An 18,120-nucleotide genomic window follows, 5' to 3' on the forward strand; every position below is an offset into this window, starting at 1 on the left:
AAAGTGCGGAAAAGTGAGACGTGACAAGGGTCATTTAAGTAAGCAGAAGGCTTCTCGTATCTAAACTTTTACCTTCTACCAGAGGAGTCGAACTTAGGCATCTTAGCGATACGAGTTATCCGAGTCTCTGATATGTCAGAAAGTAAAGGCAAAGGTCGTTTGCCATTTACTGTCCGAATCGGCAAAAGTAAAGTTACGAGAAGTTGTCACATTCTGCCCACGGCGGTTTCTCACACAATGTGTTTCATTGTGTTGATATTTTCTCATACAGTTAGTTATAACACCGGAATGGAAGCTTTATCCGAAACTATTGCTTGAGACTTGAACCTTTACCTACAACTTTCAAGCTGGAAGACAACATTTTCACTCCAGAAAAATAGGTCAAAAGTTTAGCGGTTGCGATCTGTAATGTTTATTGAAAACCTTCATTATTATTTCATGCATGCGCTTCACGAAAGAAATTCCATCTTTGGTGACCTTCGAATTCGACGGAAGGTAGATCATTGGACACGTATGACAGCCAGCAGACCACATGTCAATACTGTCAGTGAACTATTCATTTGTCTCATTATGCTATTATGTCCCCCGCAAATATCACGCTGTCATAAACTGAGGCATGCTCATGGAGATCATCTTTGCTAGCAAAGTATGTATTACAAATCTGGCATAACATCCTGAAGGTGGCAGGATACTTTTTCACTGAAAAATAGCAGAAAAATTGTCGTTATAGATTGTAACCATGCATTGCACAACAAAAATTAACATACTCTAGATCAATTTCATTGCTGCTAACAGGATCCTGTGGGTTTGGTTGTAAATCGAATGTGTCGCTATTGCTATTGGTGTTTGTTTGTTCATCGATTATGTCAATGTTATCGAATTTTGTAGATTCGGTTTTGATATTCTTCTGGTTGGATAGAATGTCGCTATCGTGATCTGTTGGTTCGATTGGCAACGGATCAATCGACTGATCAGATGAATGAATGCGTTTATGTAATTTCAAGTTATGTTTCCTAACATATTCTTTGCCACATACTTCACATTTATGTCGACTACTCGTATGAATAGATGCCGTGTGTACGATTAGGTTAGTTCTAGTGATAAAACCTTTCCCGCATATAGTGCATTGATATGGCCGCTCTTTCGTATGGTTGAACTTGTGATCTGTCAAGCGTGAACTGTTCACGAATCCTTTGCCGCACACGTCACACGTATACTTATAATCGCCCGTATGTGTGGATTTGTGTGCAGTCAGGCGAGGTTTGAGTGCAAAACTTTTACCACATACAGTGCATTTGTGCGGACGATCTCCTGTGTGAATCAGCATGTGTATGTCCAATGTCGGTTTGGTTTTAAAACCTTTTTCGCATACCGTGCATTTGTAAGGCCGCTCTCCGGTATGACTGTATTTGTGATCATCCAAACGCGTTCTCTGCGCAAAACCTTTGCCACATACATCACACACATGTTTATAATCACCCGTATGTGTAGACATGTGTGCGCTTAGAGTACTGCTGGTAACAAAGATTTTTTCGCATACAGTGCATTTGTGCTTATGCTTATAATCACTAGGGCACTCAATATGCTCGGTCATATGCTTGGTTAGGTGATCCTTCAATTCATAACTTTGCCCGAAAATATCACAACTAAATGGTCGCTCGCTTTCATGAACTGAGGCATGCTCACGGAGGTCGTTCTTCTCGGTAAAGTATTCACCACAAATCTGACACTTGTGTTCCTTCTTTGACATAACATCCTGTAGCTGGCTGGATACCTTTTCACTAAAAAATAGCGACCGATTTTTATAAAAACCATGATTTCTACAACAAAAACTTAACTTACTCTCGATCAGTTTCAGTGCTGCTAACAGGATCGTGTGGGTTTTGTAGTGAATCAAATACGTCGCTGTTACTATTAGTACTTATTTGTTCGTTGATCTTGTCACTGTCATCGAGTTTTGTAGATTCGTTTTTTGTATTCACCTGTTTGGCTAGTATGACGCGATTGTGATCTAATGGTTTGATTAGTAACGGATCAATTGACTGATCAGATGTATGAATGCGTTTGTGCAATCTCAAATAATTTTTTCTAGAGTATTCTTTGCCACATACTTCACATTTATGTCGACTCCTCGTATGAATAGATGACGTGTGTACGATTAGGTTACCTTTAGTGATAAAACCTTTTCCGCAAATAGTGCAATGATAAGGCCGCTCTTCCGTATGGCTGTATTTGTGGTATAGCAAGCGTGAACTGTTTACAAATTCTTTGCCGCACACGTCACACGTATACTTATTATCAGACGTGTGTGTGGATTTGTGTGCAATTAGGCGATTGTTAGTGACAAAACTTTTTCCACATACAGCGCACTTGTAAAATCGCTCGCCTGTGTGAATCAGCATATGTGCGTTAAAATTCTGTTTAGCTTTAAAATCTTTTTCACATACGGTGCACTTGTAAGGTCGCACTTCCGTATGATTTTTTTTGTGGTGTTTCAAACGTGATTCTTGCATGAATCCTTTGCCACACACATCACACTCGTATTTATAATCACTCGTGTGTGAGGAGAAGTGTATACTAAGAGTATTGCTAGACAAAAAAATCTTTCCACACACAGTGCATTTGTAAGGTTGCTCTCCGGTATGACTGTATTTATGGTCATTCAAATTCGATCTGTGCACAAATCCTTTACCACATACATCACAACTATGCCTATAATTTCCCGTGTGTGTAGACATGTGTGTCCTTAGGATACTTTTTGTACCAAAGCTTTTTCCGCATACTGTGCATTCGTACGGTCGCTCTCCGGTGTGAATACTGTTGTGGAACTTTAATGTTTGGTTGTCACGAAACTCTTTGCCACACACATCACATTTGTATTTATCACTAGGACACTCAATATGCTCGGTCATATGCTTGGTTAGATGATCCTTCGATTCGTAACTTTGTCCGCAAATATCGCAACTAAATGCTTGCTCACTTTCATGAACTGAGGCATGCTCACGGAGATCGTTCTTGTCGGTAAAGTATTCACCACAAATATGACATTTGTGTTCCTTCTTTGACACGACATCCTGTAGCAGGAAGGATACTTGTTCACTGAAAAACAGCAGAAAGATTCTTTTCATAGATTGTAAGAATGATTTGGTTGGTAAATGATTGAACAATGCGTAATATAGGCCCCAAAGTGATCCTTACTCCTTAGGTAGGGACTCTTATCTCTATCGGTGCCGGCTGGGGTACGAGTAACCAATCATAGAAAAGATCACCCCAATGGTTCTCTATGTTAGGAACGGCTGATTATCATCCTTGTATCAGCGTGGGACTCTAAATTGAGCTTGGTGCAGGCCTAACAAACCGTCCGTTAAAAAAGAGTTACAGATAATCAAGTTACAAATGCCACTCGGAATAATCGAGAACGAACTATGTGACGAATAAAGAATTGCGATCGAGACGAGACCCGATGACGAGAAGGAAGCATTTTTCGCGAAACTAAAGCAACCCAGCGACAGCTGCCCACGGTAAAACCCGTCATGTAGCCTACAGGCAACGTACAGACCTGTAAGTCGGCGAATGTCAGCAGTTGGCAGAGAAGAATTCTGCAACACCGTACGAGAGCGAACGAGGAACGATATACAGTTCGCTTTCACATCTCATCCAAGTCAGTCGATAAAACAAAACCGCTTACGTTCGGGACAGAAAAAACCAAGTACAGTATTGTGTAGTGAACAATAGAACGACCTCGTAAATGAGTGAACCAAACGAACAAAAGCTACCGCCGACACGGAAGAATACAATTGTTGTTGACTTCAGGCAGTGCAAAATTCGACCTTCGATACGAGAACTTGAAGGTTTGCTTAAGGAGCAAATGCATCTTGACATTAAACGTGTGCATTTACTTCAATGCAATAAGACAAATAATGTTGTTTACATCCAGTTCTATGAAGAGTTGGATGCAATTCAATTCGCTAAAGACAATAATAATGTGCACTATGTGGAGCATGAAAATATCAAGTACAACATTCCAGTATATATGGAAGATAGTGCTATAAAAGTGCGTGTGCATGATCTACCCTCAAGCGTCGCCGATTCATATATTCGCAAAACTATGCCCTAATACGGAGAGATTCTCTCTGTATCGATAAAGAAAAATGGAAAAACTTTTTCCCTGGTATTCTAAATGGCTCACGTTTGTTACGCATGCGCTTGAAGAGGACTATACATTATTATGTGACTTTCGGTCATGATACAAGAATCCCGTGCAAATCACTTGTTACCTATAAGAATCTGATGGCCACATGTCAATATTCCCAAAAAGCTGTTCACTACGGTAAGCCATGTGATAAACTGGACAAGGAGACAACTACACCAAAGGACAAACGGTGCTTCCTTCACAACAACCCCAGTACACCTGTGACAGCCACCAACAACAATGAAGCATCCCCTTCAACGAATCCTTCATCATCCCCTATAAAACAAAGTACACCAGCTGTACCAGAAAAGCCTCCTATTGCGCTACATTCGTGGGTTCATACTGCGTGATCATTTCTCTCATTCCATGAGTCGATAGCTGCGTCACTACCAGGAACTTTCATACATCGTAACCCTCCCTGAGGAGATCGGCAAGCTGAGGAACAACAATTTATAAGATTTCTAAGATTTGGGAGGAGATTCTACTGCAGGAATGGATGTAAGGTGTGGTATGTCCCATCTACGAAAAGGGTGATTAGCTAGACTGTTGCAATTACCGCGCGTTCGTGAAAAGACGAATACTCCAGAAGTGTCGTGAATAATACAACGTACCCACGCATCATCTATTCATTGATTTCAAAGTGGCATACGACACAATTGAGAATCGAGAACAGCTATGGCAGATAATGCACGAATACCGGTTCTCCCGATGAACTGACGCGATTGGTCAAAGCAACGATGGAGTATCTGGGACGCTCTCGAGTTCCTTCGAATCTAGGAGAGGGCAACGGCAAGGTGATGGACTCTCTTGTTCCTTTTTCAATATTGCTTTGGAAGCTGTGATTCGAAGAGATAGGATCGACACGAGGGGTACCATCTTCCGAAAGTTCGTACAGATTCTTGCCTTCGCTGACGACATTGATATTGTGACACGTAACCTTGAGAAGATGATGGAATCATACATTGGACGGAAAGCTGAGGCTGGACGTACCGGACTGGCCATAAATGCATCGAAAACAAAATACATGAGAGGAAGATGGCTCTAAATAAGAAACACTAATACCGTTTTCGTTTATTGATCAGAGCAGCCCGAAAGCTGACCCAGAGTCGCCCAAAACAACGTTTGATAAGTTTGTTTTAGCAACCTGAGGTCGCTCTAGATCGGACTACATTCGCGTAGATTCACTCTGAACATTTTCTCGGGTCGCACCACGCATCCATGCGAGTTTGTTTAGTTTTTTCTTTTTTTAATGAGTTGTTGTTTAGGGCGCGTACCACGTGCTTTTTTTTTACTCGGAGAATCCCAAGGCTATATATGTTAGGTAAGGTAAGTAAGAATGACTTTAACAACAAAAATTAACTTACAATTGATCAAACTCATTGCTGCCAACAGGATCGTGTGGGTTTGGTTGTAAATCGAATGCGTCGCTGTTGCTATTGATGGTTGTTTGTTCATTGATCTTGTCATTGTCATCGAGTTTTGTTGGTTCAATTGTTATATTCTCCTGTTTGGCTGGAATCAAGCGATCGTGATCTGTCGGTTCGATTGGTAACGGATCAATCGACTGATCAGATGTATGAGTGCATTTGTGCAATTTCAAACTAACTTTTCTAGAGTGTTGTTTGCCACACACTTCACATTTATGTTGACTTCTCATGTGAATCGACATATGTTTGATTAGGCTTTCTTTAGTTGCAAAACCTATTCCGCATGTAGTGCAGTGATAAGGCCGCTCTTTCATATGACTCTTTTTGTGGTCTATCAAGCGTGAACGTCGCACGTATCCTCTACCGCACACGTCACACGTATACTTATAATCGCCTGTATGTGTGACTTCGTGTGCAGTCAGGCGATAGTTAAAGGCAAAACTTTTTCCACATACAGCGCACTTGTAAGGCCGCTCGTCTGTGTGAAACGTCATATGTGCGTCAAAATACCGTTTGGTTTTAAAATCTTTTTCGCATATTGTGCATTTGTAAGGTCGCTCTTCCGTATGACTACTTTTGTGTTTTTCCAAACCTGATCTTTGCATGAATCCTTTGCCACAAACATCACACTCGTACTTATAGTTACCCGTGTGTGAAGAGAAATGTAAACTTAGAGTAACTTTAGTCGAAAAAATCTTTCCACACACAGTGCATTTGTATGGCCGCTCTCCGGTATGACTGTATTTGTGATCATCCAAACGTGATTTATACACAAATCCTTTGCCACATACATCACAACTATGCTTATAATTACCCGTGTGTGTAGACATGTGTATGCTTAGGACACTTTTGGTAACAAAGTTTTTTCCGCATACAGTGCATTTGAACGGCCGCTCTCCGGTATGAATATTGTTGTGGAACTTCAATGTTCGCTTGTTACGAATTTCTTTGCTGCACACATCACATTTGCAATCACTAGGACAGGAGAACGGTTTTTCCTCATTATGCTCGGTTATATGCTTGGTTAGGTGATCCTTCAGTTCGTATCTTTGCCCGCAAATATTACAACTAAATGGTCGTTCGCTTTCATGAGCTGAGGCATGCTCATGAAGATCATCTTTGTTAGCAAAGTATTCATCACAAATCTGACACTTGTGTTCCATCTCTGGCATAACATCTTGTAGCTGACAGGATACTTTATCACTGAAAAATAGCAGGAAAATTGTCGTTTTAGATTGTAACCATGCTATCTACATCAAAAATTAACTTACTCTAGATCATCGCAGTAACCATTGGTACAAACTTGTTTATTTACGTTGTCATTGTCATCGAGTTTCGTTGGTTCAATTGTTATTATATTTTCCTGTTTTACTAGAATGTCACTATCGTGATCTGTTGTTTCCATTGGTAACGGATCAGTCGACTGATCAGATGAATGAATGCGTTTGTGCAATTTCAAATAAAATTTCCTATGGTATTTATTGCCGCACACTTCACATTGATGTCGAGCACCCGTGTGAAGCAACATGTGTTGGGTTAGGTAATTCTGAGTGGTAAAATCTTTTTCACATATAGTGCATTGATATGGCCGCTCTTTCGTATGGTTGAACTTGTGATCTGTCAAGCGTGAACTGTTCACGAATCCTTTGCCGCACACGTCACAAGTATACTTATAATCGCCCGTGTGTGTAGATTTGTGTGCAATCAGGCGATATTTATGTGCAAAACTTTTACCACATACAATGCATTTGTACGGACAATCTCCTGTGTGAATCAGCATATGTCTGTTCAAAGTCGGTTTAGTTTTAAAATCTTTTTCGCATACCGTGCATTTGTAAGGCTGCTCTCCGGTATGACTGTATTTGTGGTCTATCAAGCGTGAACTTCGCACGAATCCTTTGCCGCACACGTCACACGTATACTTATAATTACCCGTATGCGTGGATTTGTGTACAGTCAAACGATATTTAAGTGCAAAACTTTTTCCACATACAGTGCATTTGTACGGACGATCTCCTGTGTGAATCAGCATATGTACGTCGAAATTCGGTTTGGATTTAAAATCTTTTTTGCATACCGTGCACTTGTAAGGTCGCTCTCCAGTATGGCTGTATTTGTGGTCATTAAAACGCGATCTGTGCACAAATCCTTTGCCACATACATCACACACATGTTTATAATCGCCCGTGTGTGTAGTCATGTGTGTGATCAAGATACTGTTGGAAACAAAGCATTTTCCGCATACAGTGCATTTGAACGGACTCTTCCCAGTGTGAAGGTACATATGCCGATTAAGATTTATTTGATTGTGGAAATCTTTTCCGCATTCAGTGCATTTGTACAATCGTTTGACGGTATGAACATTGAGCTGGCAATCCTTTTCAGTATTTCGAATTCCATTGTCACGCACATCACTAACGAACGGCTTTTCTTCGGTATCGACGGACATATTTGGTTAGGTTCCCCTTCAAATTATAACTTATCCTGCAACTATTACTAACTTTTGTTCTGTACAAATCAAGTATTTATTTTGATCTGGAAAATCGTTTGTTGTGATGGAAGATGCTACTGAGCTACTTGGCTGTTTTTCTTCTATAGTCCTTTGATGACATCCCGTGCCTGGTTGGGACTTATTTATCTAAGAAAAAACCGCACGCTCTGAAAATAAGGACTCAGGTACCATGATATCCATTAGACAGGAAAAAAACAGACTCACATTGCCGTAATGTTATTCCAGGTACGAAACTGTGTGATGTTTTCTCCTTCCTTCTATGGATCTTCCTCAATTGAGATGATGCAGATTGATGGCACCGCTACTTGGGCTGTATTGCCCAGAGATGCCAGGTCATTTTTGCAAAAATCTGTGTTCGAACCCAAAACCTGTCTGTGAAAATCTTCGTTTTCCGTACTCCAATAGCAGTTCAAAAGCAAATTTAGTGAGCAAAAAAAAAAAAAAGGTCCGTTTTCCGTACCATTTCAGGTGATCGAATTCAATTTTGTGAGCAAAAAAAAAAAAAAAAAAGGTCTCAATACCAACACGCTCTGTACTTTTTGGTGCTAAACTGTACTCGATTTCCAAAATCTGTGAAAATCTGTGATTTATTCAAGAATCTGTGAAAATCTGTGATCATTTTCAGAAATCTGTGAAAATCTGTGTCAGTTTTAAAATCTGTGTACAAAACTCAAAATCTGTGAAACACAGATTAATCTGTGAACCTGACATCCCTGGTATTGCCAGCTAATTTTCATCTAAAATCCAACGTCAATTTTCCAAAGTACAGATAAAAATTCATTCTTTCTCGTGAAAAACTGTAATTTACACTGGCGGTTCGCAAAGATTGCGATACGACAAGATAGTGAAACTGCATCGATTCACCGACCCAAGATGATCCGCATAAAGTCTACACTCAAAAAATAATCACATCATAGTTACGTGAAAAGTTATGTGAATATTTTCCGCCCTACACGGAAAATAAAAACTACCTATTATTTGACTTCTTTTTACTTAATTTTGAGTACTTCCTTTCATTCGCTCCTTCAATTGTTGTCAAAATACAAAGAGCAAAACCACCCAACAGTGAGAGTTTCGTTCAATAAGCTAAAATTAAGTAAACCGTATTAACTTGAAATTGAGTCAATACGACTCAACTGTAGAGTAAATATAACTCATCTTTAAGTATTTTTTTGCACGTGTCTTACGAAAACTACCTAGAGCCACTTTACCTAAAATTAGTTTACTTAAATTACTGGAATGTACTTAAAATTAGGTTGATTTGCGGTTCCGTGTACTTTCCACGTACGCGTACACTCAGAAAAAATATTACAGTAACTGCAACCTGTTCCTCATAGTAATTTCAACTATGTACTCAAATAATAGTAACGACCATGATATCAGATTATTTACCATCTGTAATGTAATAACCACTAGAATAAAAAATCTACTACTTGACTATACTATTTGTCTTCATGACATTTTTGGCGTGGTAATTCTGACAATCATTAAAATAGGAACGAAAAAGTCCCAATGACAATTACAAGTAAGGTGAAATTGAGCTTTCGGTCACCATAAAGTTGAGAAGTGATATAGTTATGACTACCATGTGAGTAAGTTCTTCTTCAGAATATAATAATGTTACCATGAATAAACATATAGTTGGATAGAGATTGTCAAGTTTGAAAGCACTATACAGATTGTTCATATCAACATAATTTATGTAGAAAGAACATCGTCGTATGGTGTTTTTCAACCGACTATGTGTTTTCTTAGTGCGACTATACAAATTGTCAATTAACGCATCTGCTTTTTTTAGTGTCACATAATGCTTCATTAGAGCGGCAGATTTCATATCCCAACGACGAAATTGCGACGTTAAGTTTCTGTGTAAATACTTCTATTAGTAATTTTTATATAACGTTTTTTTCTACACTTTTATAGAAACTGTATTATTTCCCAAAAAAAATCGATGGTAAAAACCCGTCTGGTTTATTTTATGATAGATTTCATAACAGAAACAAAAAGGAAACATTAAATCGTTAGAGAGACTAAAGAGTTGGTGATCAAAAAATAAACTCTTAGGCCGAAGGCAGAGTGGGCGCGAGAAGCTGTTTTTTTATAATGTTAAATCAGTGTAAAAATGTATCAGGAAAATAAAGCAGGTTTTAATGTATTCTTTTAATTTTTGCATCGAAATTTCCATTAATATAACTTTTGAAAATTTGCGTATGTTCGAATGATCTTCACCATTGTCAAATCAACCATAATTTTGTGATTCGAACGAACTAGAAATGATATGTCAAAAATACCATAGCACTAGCTCAAACAATAAGTACAATGTAAAAATAAGACGCTTTCACGGTTATGCTAAACATTCCAATTGTAGTAGTTATTCATACCATATACAGTTCAATATTACTATTCTAGAGCCAAAACCATTCATAGTAAAAGTGAGCTTGCATATTGTTAACATCATTATGTTATCTGATTTTATTGTGTGCTGAAAACCACTATACTCGTATGGTTAAACTAACATCCCATATGGTAGCTGTTAGCATCTTATTTTTCTGAGTGTAGGTTTTAATGGACTGGCGTTTATGCCCCGTTTACACTTCTGCTGGCTGCAAGCATGCTGGTGCCAGTGTACTGCCCTCTTAGACAAAAACGTTCAACAGTGGTCCAATGATCCAACGTATTGGACCAACGAAAGACCACCGTTGAACGTTTTTATCCTAAGAGGGCAGGACACTGGCACCAGCATGCTGGCAACCAGCAATAGTGTAAACGGGGCATTAGAAGCTGTTTATTGCACCAGAGATTTATGATTTTAAATATTGATTGAAGTCACAAGGAGATTTTCTCAGATTATCAAATAAAACTATAGGACTCTTATCGTGAAAAAAACAAACATTTATTTCAGAAAAATAGCATAAAAATTAAATGGCTGAAAAAACTTCCCGCAACCGATAACAACTACAGACTTTTATAGTAACAGACTGGCGAATGCCTCTTAGGGAGCCAAAGGAACCGTCAAATTCCAATGCTAGATCAGATAGTTAAAGGCAAAACTTTTTCCACATACAGTGCACTTGTAAGGCCGCTCGTCTGTGTGAAACGTCATATGTGCGTCAAAATACCGTTTGGTTTTAAAATCTTTTTCGCATATTGTGCATTTGTAAGGTCGCTCTTCCGTATGACTACTTTTGTGTTTTTCCAAACCTGATCTTTGCATGAATCCTTTGCCACAAACATCACACTCGTACTTATAGTTACCCGTGTGTGAAGAGAAATGTAAACTTAGAGTAACTTTAGTCGAAAAAATCTTTCCACACACAGTGCATTTGTATGGCCGCTCTCCGGTATGACTGTATTTAAGATCATCCAAACGTGATTTATACACAAATCCTTTGCCACATACATCACAACTATGCTTATAATTACCCGTGTGTGTAGACATGTGTATGCTTAGGACACTTTTGGTAACAAAGTTTTTTCCGCATACAGTGCATTTGTACGGCCGCTCTCCGGTATGAATATTGTTGTGGAACTTCAATGTTCGCTTGTCACGAAATTCTTTGCTACACACAGAGATGTCTATCTCCTCTGTGTGACGAAGAGCAAGCAAAATTTCTCCCCTCGCACTGACAACTTCAACGAGAGCTCTTCTCTTTCACATTTATACACCACTGTTGTGTAAAGTGTGCACGCATCATGAGTGCGTTTGTTTATTTCCTTTTACCTCTTCCACTGAATCGCACCAAAGTGCTAGAGCATTAGCTAATAAATTCTCTGAGGTGAATGCAGATACTTTCACAGAGGTGTACACGCCGGTGAGCACTCTGCTGTATGGTTTTCGTAGATGAAGCGTGGACACGCAAAATCAGCAAATAAAACAATTTATCGTAAAATTTTCGGTTTTCCTTGCAAATTTTTCATAGCAAGGCCAGATCTACTCTCTATTAATTGAAGTTCACAGAAGTGTTCGCTCACCATCACGCGCCAGTGGTCACTTGGGTGTATTTAGACGAGAGCGCGTGTGAGCGATTCATGCGAAGAGAATGTGTTTCACTCGCGCCAGCTGCTTTAACCACAAGCACACACTCAAATGCTGTCTATTCGACACTGAGAAGAAGTGCGCTTTCTTCTTTGTGCGGTGCTTCGTGTTTTGCATCCTCGGTGTGGCAAAAATCTGACTCTAGCGTGTATCACTCTGGTGAAATGCCATCTCTGGTTACACACATCACATTTGCAATCACTAGGACAGGAGAACGTTTTTTCCTCATTATGCTCGGTTATATGCTTGGTTAGGTGATCCTTAAATTCATAACTTTGCCCGCAAATATCACAACTAAATGGTCGCTCGCTTTCATGAACTGAGGCATGCTCATGGAGATCATCTTTGTTAGCAAAGTATTCATCACAAATCTGATACTTGTGTTCCATCTCTGGCATAACATCTTATAGCTGACAGGATACTTTATCACTGAAAAATAGCACGAAAATTGTCGTTTTAGATTGTAACCATGCTATCTACATCAAAAATTAACTTACTCTAGATAAATTTCATTGCTGCTAACAGGATCGTGTGAGTTTGGTTGTGTATCAATTGCATCGCAGTAGCCATTGGTACAAGCTTGTTTATTTACCTTGTCATTGTCATCGAGTTTCGTTGGTTCAATTGTTATTATATTTTCCTGTTTTACTAGAATGTCACTATCGTGATCTGTTGTTTCCATTGGTAACGGATCAGATGAATGAATGCGTTTGTGCAATTTCAAATAAAATTTACTACGGTATTTATTGCCGCACACTTCACATTGATGTCGAGCACCCGTGTGAAGCATCATGTGTTTGGTTAGGAGACTCTGAGTGGTAAAATCTTTTTCGCATATCGTGCATTGATATGGCCGCTCTTTCGTATGGTTGAACTTGTGATCTGTCAAGCGTGAACTGTTCACGAATCCTTTGCCGCACACGTCACAAATATACTTATAATCGCCCGTGTGTGTAGATTTGTGTGCAGTCAGGCGATATTTATGTGCAAAACTTTTACCACATTCAGTGCATTTGTACGGACGATCTCCTGTGTGAATCAGCATATGTCTGTTCAAATTCGGTTTAGTTTTAAAATCTTTTTCGCATACCGTGCATTTGTAAGGCTGCTCTCCGGTATGACTGTGTTTGTGGTCTATCAAGCGTGAACTTCGCACGAATCCTTTGCCGCACACGTCACACGTATACTTATAATTACCCGTATGTGTGGATTTGTGTACAGTCAAACGATATTTAAGTGCAAAACTTTTACCACATACAGTGCATTTGTGCGGACGATCTCCTGTGTGAATCAGCATATGTACGTCGAAATTCGGTTTGGATTCAAAATCTTTTTTGCATACCGTGCACTTGTAAGGTCGCTCTCCAGTATGGCTGTATTTGTGGTCATTAAAACGCGATCTGTGCACAAATCCTTTGCCACATACATCACACACATGTTTATAATCGCCCGTGTGTGTAGTCATGTGTGTGATTAAGATACTGTTGGAAACAAAGCTTTTTCCGCATACAGTGCATTTAAACGGACTCTTCCCAGTGTGAAGGTACATATGCCGATTAAGATTTATTTGAAAGTTGAAATCTTTTCCGCATTCAGTGCATTTGTACAATCGTTTGACGGTATGAACATTGAGCTGGCAATCCTTTTCAGTATTTCGAATTCCATTGTCACGCACATCACTTTCGAACGGCTTTCCTCCGGTATCGACGGACATATTTGGTTAAGCTCCCCTTCAAATTATAATTTATCCTGCAACTATTACTTTTGTTCTGTACAAATCAGGTGTTTATTTTGATCTGTAATATCGTTTGTTGTGATGAAAGATGCTACTGAGCTTCTTGGCTGTTTTTCTTCTATAGTCCTTTGATGACATCCCGTACCTGGTTGGGACTCATTTATCTGAGAAAAAACCACACGCTTTGAAAATAAGAACTCAGGTACCATTATCTCCATTAACGACAGGAAAGAACAGACTCACCTTGCCGTAATATTATTCCAGGTACGAAGATGTTTTCTCCTTCCTTCTATGATTCTTCCTCACTTGAGATGTTGCAGATTGATGGCACCGCTACTTGGGCTGTATTGTCCGATAGTTTTCATCTAAAATCCAACGTCGAATTTCCAAAGAACAGATAACAATTCTTTCCTTCGCACAAAAAAAATCTAATTTTCACTGACAGTTAGCAAAGATTGCGATACGACAAGATAGCGAAACTGCATCGATTCAACCCAAAATGATCAGCATAAAGTCTACACTCAAAAAAATAATCACATCATAGTGACGTGAAAAGTTATGTGAATATTTTCCACCAGATTTTTCAGCTACACGTACACTGAGCAAAATACCATACACCGAAGAAAATAAACTTAATAATTTCATAAGTTGTGACTTATGAACCAGCACAATATTGATTTCATTAAAGACTTATGCATTCAGTAAGCACACATATGAACTTTATAAGCATGACTTATGAAATTCATATCAATGACATATGCATTCCTTAAAACACAATTTATGATTTTTATAACAGTCTATACCTTGTGAAAATGTCATTCCTTATAAAAACAGTCAAACCAAGGTCCAACCATAAAAATGGAAACGAAGACACCGTTGTTTTACTTCAAAACTTTGTGCAAAACGCACCATCTGAAGCGTGCAAAACATATTTTTATAATTCGAAATTATAATTGACAGAGTTGATCGTCTGTGGAGATGAAGGAATAAATACATTCAAAATATCCCGTTCTTCCAGAAATTGTTTGGAATTGGATTGCGGATTGAAAGAAAAGAAATGTAAGTCTCTATTCATTATTTTATTTTATGATATGCCTGACACATCAATTAGGTGGTGCTTTTTACTAATAAATAATGTAAACAAATAAACAATGAAAAGAATAAATTCTGCGTCATGAAAATTTTAAGTGATTTTTAGTTATATATATATATATATATATATATATATATATATATATATATATATATATATATATATATATATATATATATATATATATATATATATATATATATATATATATATATATATATATATATATATATATATATATATATATATATATTCACCTTGGAAATCAGTACAAATCGTCATGAAAACCATAAGATAGTAGCGATGAATTTCATAAGTTGGGTTATGCAATATGTAAATAACTTATTACATTCATATCTACTTTTCTTCATAAATCATAAGTCTACCTAACGAACTTCATAAGTATGATTTATGGAATCCATAAGTAGGTCAATGAAAATTTCGTTCTGAAGATCATAAGATTGACTTATGATTTCCATATGGGAAACTTGTAGCGAAATATCATAAGCGTTTCTTATGGATTTCAATAGCTTTTTTGCGTCTGTGTAGTAACCGTAGCCTGTTTTCCATTGTCATTTCAACTATACTCTTAAATAGTGGCAACAATCATGATATATGACTATTCACCATCTGTATTGTAAAAATTACTAGATAACAAAGACTACGACTTGACTAAACTATTTGTATTTATGACTTTTCTGGCATGGTCATCCTGACAATGGTAGTCATCTCAAATATTAGAACAAATAGTTAAAATCACAATTTCTAGTAAGGTGAAATTGCTCTCGAGCCTTGATATATATGAGGAGCTAAATAGTTATTGCTACCATGTAAATATGTCCACAGTATTATAATGTTACCATAAATAGATACATGGTTTAAAAGAAATTATGAAGTTTGAAAACACTATTCATGTAGTCCATATCAACAGAATTTATGTAGTAAGCACATTATCGTGTAGTGTTTTTTAACCGACTATGTTTATCATTTGTGCTGACTATACAAATTGTCAATAAACGGCTGTACTTTGTTATTGTCACATAAAGTTACAATACAGCAGACAATTTCGTAACACATCAGTGATTGATTTGAAAAAAAAATGTATATTGTGACTTATATTGTGCAATTTGGAAGGTCTTGCAGGTGAGTAAATTTTGTAGCCTTACTAGTTTCCGTCGTTGAAATTCAATTTTTCAACAATTTTGCCGGTGACGGCTGTTTTCTAGTGAAATCGACGTCCTGTATATTTTTTATTATTCGTTATGGGTCACTGTAGAAACAACATCAAGCGATTGATGAAAACGACGAACATCATCCGATTCCCGGATTAAAATCGCTCGAATCCGACGGAGAAAAAAACAATATATGGGAGGTGGGTATTGAGGTTGGCTAGACTATTAATTTCTTCCATGCTGCCCATTCCTGCTTCAGGAAAAACTCTACCGAACAGAGCCTGGGATCAACAGTTGCAACCAAGCAATGCTGCTCCGTGTCTACATTGATAATCAATATTGCACCAGGCACATCATTATTTGATTTGATGCAAGAATAAAATAGAATTCAATGAAATATTTTGTTGTTCTTGTTCTAGAATTCAAATTCATAAAACTTTTTAACATTAGCTCATGTTTTGCTGATCATCAGCATTGTTGAATCAACCAGTTTTAGTTTCGAAATAACTAGAAGTGAAATGTCAAAAATACCATGGCTCTGGTTATAGTGAAAACTACAATGTAAATAAAGATTCGGTCATGGTTAGCCTAACCATCTCAATCGTATTAGTTATTCATACAATATACTGTTCAATATTACTATTCTAGAGCCGATACCATTTATAGTAAACATGAACTTGACTATTGTTGAAATCATCTGATTAAATAGTCGGCTGAAAACCACTATACTCGCATGGTCATGTTGGCCCTCTATATAGTAACTGTTACCATAATATTTTTCTGAGTGTAGGTTTTAATGGACTGACATTTTGAAGCTGTTTAATGCACAATCCAGTAAGAGTAACGCGACCCATAGATAAATTGTATCCCATTTAGGTACCAGAGAAATTTGATTTTAAATATTGATTGAAGTCACAAGGAGATTTTCTCAAATTTTCAAATAAAACTATAGGACTCTTATCGTGAAAAAACAAACATTTATTTCAGAAAAATACCATAAAGGTCAAATGGCTGAAAAAACTACCGATGACAACGTAGAAGCAAATACAAATAATAATACCCCTAAGTCCCATACAAACGAACCGCCAATGTTTGGTTCACAGCCTGAACAAGTAAGCCTAGCAAATTACTCCCTTTCGTTGCGATAGTTTGAAAATGTGGAAGGAGATCGTTTCTGGCAACGCTTTATGCTAGTTGCTACGGCGCAAAACAAGTTTGTTTGTTTATGTTTTCCGTTGTTGTATTGCAACAAATTCAAAGTTACACTCCAGCTAATCGATGAATGAAGAATTGCGATATTTTTTGGCAGTTATGGGACTTTATTTCATAGACGGGCCTTGGTGTGGAACATGGGTACGATTCGTTTACGTACCACGGAAACAGCGATTAGCGCTCTACACGATAAAATAAAAGTTAAAAGAGAAACAAATGCAAGCTGTGTATGCGTTTTCCCAATAGTCACTCATATATGCGTGACCCAGACAAATTGATTATAGCCCGAACGGTGGCAGACACAACAGTTTTTCTTTCATGATGGATAAACTTATTAATTGAATTATTTTCTATTAGTATTATGACGTAAAGGTTCCCCGTATTTAGCAGATGTTGGAAAAATTCCTACTCCTCTGACGGGAGTGATTTGCAATGTGAACGGATGGCTACCATAACGATTCGGTGAACAGTGCCGAGACATTCTAACATATAATACTGAGCAATTTCCGAAAAGCCAAGGAGCAAATTTCTGAAAAGCCAAGGAGGACAAAAAACAAAATCCGATATGGAATAAACATATCTCATACACAACAATATAGTTCAAGTTTATTTTTCACTACAATAAACAGTAACTATGGTGAACTTTTTCTTACCCTTCAGTGTTGCTAGTTTTATAGAAAACTCGTTAAAGTACATTGTCACTCTGACAGTGTATCATGATTAGGGATGTCGTAATATCGA

The 18,120-nt window shown here is 37.8% G+C and overlaps 2 protein-coding genes and 1 long non-coding RNA gene across 4 annotated transcripts; 1 reads left to right on the forward strand and 2 right to left on the reverse strand.

Annotated features, from left to right (window-relative positions):
• Positions 1-388: 388 nt before the first annotated feature.
• Positions 389-8,463, reverse strand: LOC131426400 (zinc finger protein 208-like). Its single transcript, XM_058589100.1, has 6 exons — positions 8,336-8,463; positions 6,891-8,277; positions 5,557-6,822; positions 1,843-3,099; positions 768-1,781; positions 389-699 (listed from the first exon to the last, which is right to left on the reverse strand). Exons 2-6 carry the CDS (start codon positions 8,066-8,068, stop codon positions 654-656), a joined length of 4,761 nt encoding a protein of 1,586 aa, XP_058445083.1. The 5' UTR covers positions 8,069-8,277; positions 8,336-8,463; the 3' UTR covers positions 389-653.
• Positions 8,464-9,508: 1,045 nt separating this feature from the next.
• LOC131426419 (uncharacterized) lies at positions 9,509-10,270 on the forward strand. Its single transcript, XR_009229094.1, has 3 exons — positions 9,509-9,719; positions 9,930-9,987; positions 10,055-10,270. It is a non-coding gene; the product is annotated as an uncharacterized LOC131426419 (long non-coding RNA).
• A 1,298-nt stretch (positions 10,271-11,568) lies between these two features.
• LOC131426412 (zinc finger protein 501-like) lies at positions 11,569-14,415 on the reverse strand. Of its 2 annotated transcripts, none has more exons than XM_058589115.1 (3): positions 14,146-14,415; positions 12,665-14,066; positions 11,569-12,596 (listed from the first exon to the last, which is right to left on the reverse strand). In XM_058589115.1, exons 2-3 carry the CDS (start codon positions 13,879-13,881, stop codon positions 12,572-12,574), a joined length of 1,242 nt encoding a protein of 413 aa, XP_058445098.1. In that variant the 5' UTR covers positions 13,882-14,066; positions 14,146-14,415; the 3' UTR covers positions 11,569-12,571. The 2 variants fall into 2 exon arrangements, with proteins under 2 accessions (XP_058445098.1, XP_058445099.1); XM_058589116.1 differs by having other exon boundaries at positions 12,665-14,084.
• Between the last annotated feature and the right edge of the window lie 3,705 nt (positions 14,416-18,120).

This window comes from Malaya genurostris, chromosome 1, assembly GCF_030247185.1.
Source record: "Malaya genurostris strain Urasoe2022 chromosome 1, Malgen_1.1, whole genome shotgun sequence".
Taxonomy (NCBI): domain Eukaryota; kingdom Metazoa; phylum Arthropoda; class Insecta; order Diptera; family Culicidae; genus Malaya; species Malaya genurostris.